Below are 6,416 nucleotides of genomic sequence, written 5' to 3'. Positions count from 1 at the left end.
GCTGGAGCCGAGGCTGGCCCTGCAACGGGGGATTCTTTGGCCTTTTCTGGGCTCGGTCGTTAGGCCATGTAGCCATGGCTCTGGAGTGATCTAGCTGGTAGCCGCCCTGCAGCCCCTCCCCTAAAGGCAGCCTCTTGCCATAATGGGCTGGGTCCGACCAGCCGGTCCGCAGCCCCTCACCCCGCGACCCCGGGCGGCGGGGAGGAGGGGCCTCCAGCTGAGAAGTGGGGAGGAGAGCGGAAGGAAGCCCGGGCCTCTCCAGGATCGCCCAGGCGGGTCGGGACGGGACGCGGCCCGCGGTCCCAGGGCTCTGGGCTGGCAGCCAGGGCCGGCCCTAGCCACATGGGGGCGAGCGGGCCCTGCGGCCCCCGGGGAGGGGTCCGGCCAGCGTCTCGAGGGCGGGCGGCCGTGGGCGGCGAGGTCTCTCCTGGGAGGCGGGCGCGGGGGAGGCCGCAGGGGGAGGGGGCCGGAGCCGCGCCGCGCGCAGGGCGGGAGGCAGGGCCGAGGGCGGAGCGGAGCGCGGCGGGCGCGGCGAGCGCGCGGGCCGGGCGGCCGAGGACCCCAGGAGCGCCGCGTAACCTGCCCCGCGCCAGTCCCGCGCCTCCTCCCCGGCCGGCAGCGGTGGGTGCGCGGCGGGCTGACCTCTGCGGAGGCGGCGGGGGCTCAGCATCGGGCCGGGGCCGGGGGGGCGCCGGGGCCGGGGGGCGGCGCTCCGGCCCGGCCCGGCCCCGCCCGATGTCCATGAGCGCGAACACCATGATCTTCATGATTCTGGGGGCGTCGATCGTGATGGTGAGCGGAGGGGCTTCCCGCGCGCCCGCTCCCCGCACCTGCTCCCGCCTCCCGCGCCCGCGCACCGCCTCCCCCTCCCGCGCCTTGTTTACGGGCCCGCGCGGCCTGCGCTCCCCCACCCCCGGCTGCCCTGCGCTCCCCCGTCCCCAGTGCGCTGGCTGGCCCCGGCCTGGGGGCCCCGGCCCAGCCGCTCGCCCCTCGGCGCTGACCGGTCATGGGCTCTTCCAGGCCATCGCGTGCTTGATGGACATGAACGCGCTGCTGGACCGATTCCACAACTACATCCTCCCGCACCTGCGGGGCGAGGACCGCGTCTGCCACTGCAACTGTGGCCGGTGAGTCTGCGCCCAGAGGGGCACACGCGTGATCACACATGTTGGTGGAATTGGCAAGCCCCACGCAGGCCGGGCTGCAGGGCCCAGCTGGGCTACGCTGGTGGGGGCTGCCGAGGCTCTGCCAGGCTGGGTGGGGGAAGGACCTGCCAGGCTCCATCCGCACAGGGTGTTCCGCGAGGGGAGAGGACCCCCTCCCATATGGCCTTTAGAGAAAGGGCCCACAGGGTGATGGGCAGAACTGGTCCAAGGCCTGGAGGCAGGAGAACAGCCGCCCAGCCTGGTGTCTCAGGAGGGCTCCTGCCTACAGAGGACACCCTCCTCCTCCTGGAGCCCCCAGCTCTGTCCCTGAACTTTCCTGGGAGCCAGCTAGGGGGAGGAGCAGAAGGTCAAGGTGGGCAAGGCCTCCCTTGAGGGGCATCTGCCCAACCCCCTCGGTTGTCCAGGAGGAACTGAGGCCGGGGGTGGAGTCTGCTCAAGGTCAAGCAGAGGGAGGGGAGCACCCAGGCCCCTGTGCCCACTTTGTGACACCCCCCCCATTCTGTGCACATGTAGTGATGGAGTCTTCCTGGCCATGCATGTTTGTATGTCCATGTATGAAATAAACATCTTCTCATGAGACGCGCATGTGTGTACTGTCTGTGCATATACATGTGCGCACACGCAGCAGTCCCTCAGCCCCTCAGGAAGCCCACACGCTGGGGCCGGGAGAGTGGACAGAGGCTGAGCAGATGGACTTGCCCGAGGCCATGTGGCTGGTAGGGAACTTGTGTTCTTGACCCTGCCCTGCACTCCTGCTCCAGGGATGTGTGCACACATACTGGGCTAGGGGTGTGTGTGAGAGATCAGTTTCATGCCTCACTAAACATGCTACATGCCTGTGTGTGCAGACCGGCTGTTGAAGCAGAACACGGGCGTCAGGGCAGGTGGAGACAGGCGTGTAGATGGCCCTCACGTGTGCCTTGCGCTGGCCAAGAATCATCTTGAGTGTCGGCTGGGTGGCCACACCCCCTGAGGTCCCTGTACTCCTGCCCCAAGCACACACTCCGAGGCTGAGGAATGGCAGGTCAGCTCCACACTAACTGGGCCAAGGTGGACTGGGGTGTGAGCAGGGTCCCGAGACCCTCCCGGACACCGGAGATATGCACGGCACTGGCCGAAGCTTCGGCTCCATCGACATTAATAAGGCCTATTTTCCATGTAAGGGCTGTGGTAGTGTGACCGGCACATATGTGCCAGGAACATCACACCACGGGGCCGTCTGGGCAGACAGGGTGTGTTTTCAGCGTGTATTTGCTCAGGGTGTGTGTATGCATCATAGGTAATGTCCAGAGTACACATGGATGGTGTAAAAGAAATCCCCATGGAGTGCAAGCCGCAGCGAGGCCTGCGTACACAGTTTAGACACAAACAACACGAGAGCCACCCAACTGTAGCGTTGAGTGTTTCCGCGTGTGTATGTGTTCATGTGTGTGTGCTCTGTACACACTGCCGCATACAGGATGTAAAATTCAGTGTACAAACTATTCTTGTACACTGACAACATGTATGTGTATGCACAGTACATGTGTGTAACAATATACAGCACCGTGTGCGCCCTGTGGGTGTGGTAAATGTCTGCAGGGCACAGGCTTGCATATGAGGCCTCTGTGTACAAACCATGTCCATGCACTGCCACAATGGAGTCTACCTGTGTGTACACCCCATGTGCAGAGAAAGTGCACACACACTTGTGCCTTCCACATGCCAATATGTATAATTTTATGCAGAGGACATGTGTATAAATGCTGTGGAGCGTGCGTGCCAATAGGCTGTCTGTGGGCGCTCACCATGCATATGCCGTGGGGCCCACAGAGGAGGGCTGTGTGCAAGCCCAGTGCATGTGCATCTCCATGTGACACGCACCATGCTCAGCCCCAAGCGTGTGTGCCCATGCACACATGTGGAGCTCATGGGCCGAATTCATGGTATACACGCTGGGTCCTGTGCATGTGGCTGGCGTGTATACACAACATGCGTCCAACCTCAGGTAGACACATGCAACATGCGTGGCCCAGGCAGGACACATGTATGTACACATCACAGAAATACGTGTGCACATGGGTGACCTGAATCCCCACCCGCCCCCCAAGGTCTGCCTGACTTGGAGGAAGGAGAAGGGCAAGGGGCAGGGGATGAGTGGCAGATGCCAGACCAATGATGGGGGCACCTTCCATCCCCTGGAGGTCCCAGGCCCCTAGGTAAAATTGGGGCCCTGGCCTCATCTTACTTGCAGGGGCATTTCTGGCTTCCTAAGCAACCCCATCTTCAAGTTTCCTGCCCTGTCCATGGGTGGGAAGTGGTGGTCCCGAGGATGACCTTCCCTATGGGGGCCCAGGAGGCAGTAGCGCAGGAGGCAGGAGCTCAGTGTTCTCAGCTGCCGGAAGGCCTGGCCTGGTCAGGGCAGTAGGACTGTGAACAGGTGACTAAGGGCATCCTCTCCTGGGGGCTGGCCACTGCTATACACTGTGGGCAGTCATCAAGAATTCTCTGTCTCTCATTGATGACTGATAAGAGCTATTGGTGAAATGTGATCACATGAGCTATGGCTGCCATGTGTCAGGCAGTCCTTCCCAAATAAGCTGGGTCTGCTCATGTGGCTGTGGTGGCCAAGGTGCATCCCCCCCCAGGCCTGGTCACACGCCAGACTAGCTGAGGGGGATGGGCCCCAGGAGTCCCCAGGGGGAGCAGAGGGGTGTGAAAAGGGGCTGCCATCCCCACTGGGAGGAAGGGGCTGGGTGGCCCCTGCTGGCGCAGGTTGTCTGTGAGGGAGGAGCTGTAGGGGCCTGGGGTCAGGGATGACCTGTGGGGTTTACCATTTTTGAGAAGGTCCTCTGCGGAGGAGGGGGCGTGGAGCATGTCCAGTTGTGAGGTGGGGACAGGGACTCTTAGCTGGAGACAGGCAGAGGTGTCGACATGTAACTGAAGGGCAGATGGGGAGAGGCGGGCTTGGGGAGGGAGGAGCTATTTTTAGGTGCAAGTTTGAGGTGTCTGTAGATCCCACGTGGAGACGCCATGTAGGCAGCTGGAACTCGGAGCAGACGTGGTGGGGAGGGCGAGGACTTGGTGGGGGTGGAAGGTTGGAGAAGCCAGTTGAGGGGCTCAGTAGGAAGAGAACCAGGCAGGAGGACCCCAGGGTGGCAACAACCCTTCAGGACTGGAGGAGGGGCCACAGCTGGTGAGGGTGACTCGGGGTTCAGGGTGCATTGGGCACCCAAGGCCAGCAGCTACTTCTCTCCAGCTCTCCTGCGAGAGTGAAGGATGTGGAGTTCCGAGTCTGGTGTCCTGGGTACTGGTCTTCTGGGCAGGGCCACCTCGCCTAGGATCCCCAGGATTGCTAGGCCCAGAGGGCTTCCTGGAGGAAGAGAGGATCTGGGCAGGCTGGAGAGAGCTTTGTGGGGAAAGTTCGTTGTGGCCGTCAGAGGCAGAAGAGGGCCTGGAGGGGTCAGTGGCCTCAGACTGGACTGTCGAGGGAGGGGAGGCTGAGGGGAACAGCCCAGCCTTGATGGGTGCTGGGATGCCAGGGGCCGTGGTCATCCAAGAGGTCATTTACGGCTCCCATCCCAGGATCAGGGACCTGTGTGGGGCAGCTCCAGGGGTGCCCTTGGGCCTCCAGCACAGACAGTAGGGGCAGGGGAGGTTCCTGCGAGGGATAGGGAGCCAAAGGCAGGCTCATCACTTGTGGCTTTCCTTGGAGGAGAGGGCAGGGTGACTGCAGGGTTGGGCGGGAGAGGCCAGGGGGGCAGTGGCCAGGATCCAGGCCCACCTGTGGGCTGTGACTCTCACTGGGCAGGGATACCCTACCTGGGCTCTCACACTGGAACGCCTTTACCTGAGCTGTGTGCCTGTGGCGTCTTAGGGGTCGCCCCTGAGCCCCGGGCTAGGAGGAGAAGGGAGGAGGGTATGCATATGGGCAACTGAACTTCGTGCTGACCTCTGACCTCGCACACTCCCACCCTTTGGGCAGGGCAGCCTCCAGCCTCCCGCCTGGGACCCACCAGTGACCTGGGTCCCAGGCGATGGGCTGGCCCCTTTCGACCTCAGCTCCCCACAAGGGCTGCTTCAAAGATCCCAGCAGGTGAACGGGTGCGGCTTACTGCGGGGTCCCCGCCATCCCCGCGGGACAGGTGCCAGCCCGCCCTGCCGCCCCCAGGCACCACGTCCACTACGTGATCCCGTACGACGGGGACCAGTCTGTGGTGGACGCCTCCGAGAATTACTTCGTGACGGACAACGTCACCAAGCAGGAGATCGACCTAATGTTGGGGCTGCTACTCGGGTTCTGCATCAGCTGGTTCCTGGTGTGGATGGACGGCGTCCTGCACTGCGCCGTGCGCGCCTGGAGGGCCGGCCGGCGCTACGGTGAGTGCCGGCGCGGGCACGTGGGCAGGGCTCTGTCCGTGCCGGGGCCACGCCCACCAGAGCCACGCCCACAGCCCCCTCCCCGAGCCCAAGCCCCGCTCACCACGCCCGCACCCTGACCGCGTCCCCCACCCCGCAGACGGTTCGTGGACCTGGCTGCCCAAGCTCTGCAGCCTGCGGGAGCTGGGCCGGCGGCCGCACAGGCCGTTCGAGGAGGCGGCTGGGAACATGGTGCACGTGAAGCAGAAACTCTACCACAATGGCCACCCGAGCCCGCGGCACCTCTGAGCCGCGCGCAGGACTCGCGGGGCCACCGGCCACCGCGCCCACGCTCACGGGACTGGACGGCCGGCCGGGGCCAGGGCGCCCAAGGCCGTCGGGCGCGTCCGGCGGAAGGTGCTGTCTCCTCTTCTTTTTATAAAGGGGGTCGGGGTGGGGCGGGGGCGGTGGCACCTGGGACGCAGGCGGGGCCGCGTGCCCAGCCTGGGACCACGTCTGCTGCTTGAAGCCGGAGGCCTCCTGTGCGCCTGCGTATGTCTCTCCGTCCATCTGTCTGGTTCCTGGAGCTGGAGCCAGCTCTGCTGGAGGGGAGTGCGGCCGGGAGCCGGGCGCGGCAGCGAAGGGGTGGGACCCTGGTGCGCCCATGTCTGCACACGGGAGCACGTGCATGAGGCGTGTGCGTTCGCAGGGCCCGCAGTAGGGGCGTGGGGCAGGGGCCCGGGTTAGGCCCCGGCCCAGCAATAAGGCCCCCAAGCCCTGCTGTGGCCAAGTGCGGCCACCCTGCCCAGGGCATCCCCGGTTGGGCGCCTCACTGTGACTCCCACCCCTGCTGGTCAGTAAATTCTCCAGAAAGCTCCAGCCTCTGCCTCTTCTTTCACCTCTGACCCCAGG

General features: G+C 64.4%; 1 protein-coding gene across 1 annotated transcript; it reads left to right on the top strand.

The window, feature by feature from the left end:
* Nucleotides 1–509: 509 nt before the first annotated feature.
* On the top strand, nt 510–6,383 carry TMEM240 (transmembrane protein 240). Its single transcript, XM_081488280.1, has 4 exons — nt 510–792; nt 1,021–1,127; nt 5,317–5,525; nt 5,665–6,383. Exons 1-4 carry the CDS (start codon nt 736–738, stop codon nt 5,811–5,813), a joined length of 522 nt encoding a protein of 173 aa, XP_081344406.1. The 5' UTR covers nt 510–735; the 3' UTR covers nt 5,814–6,383.
* Nucleotides 6,384–6,416: the final 33 nt, after the last annotated feature.

The sequence above is a fragment of the Giraffa tippelskirchi genome, chromosome 5, assembly GCF_054371585.1.
Source record: "Giraffa tippelskirchi isolate mGirTip1 chromosome 5, T2T-mGirTip1v1.2.pri, whole genome shotgun sequence".
In the NCBI taxonomy this organism is placed as follows: domain Eukaryota; kingdom Metazoa; phylum Chordata; class Mammalia; order Artiodactyla; family Giraffidae; genus Giraffa; species Giraffa tippelskirchi.
This window is presented reverse-complemented; position numbering and strand designations above follow the sequence as displayed.

What these genes read in the sequence shown, in the direction of transcription:
- TMEM240 (XM_081488280.1), top strand. Translation starts at nt 736, where the DNA reads ATGTCCATGAGCGCGAACACCATGATCTTCATGATTCTGGGGGCGTCG. An exon ending in TGCCACTGCAACTGTGGCCG is followed by an intron (nt 1,128 to 5,316) that starts GTGAGTCTGCGC and finishes TGCCGCCCCCAG; the next exon opens with GCACCACGTCCACTACGTGA. An exon ending in GAGGGCCGGCCGGCGCTACG is followed by an intron (nt 5,526 to 5,664) that starts GTGAGTGCCGGC and finishes CCCACCCCGCAG; the next exon opens with ACGGTTCGTGGACCTGGCTG.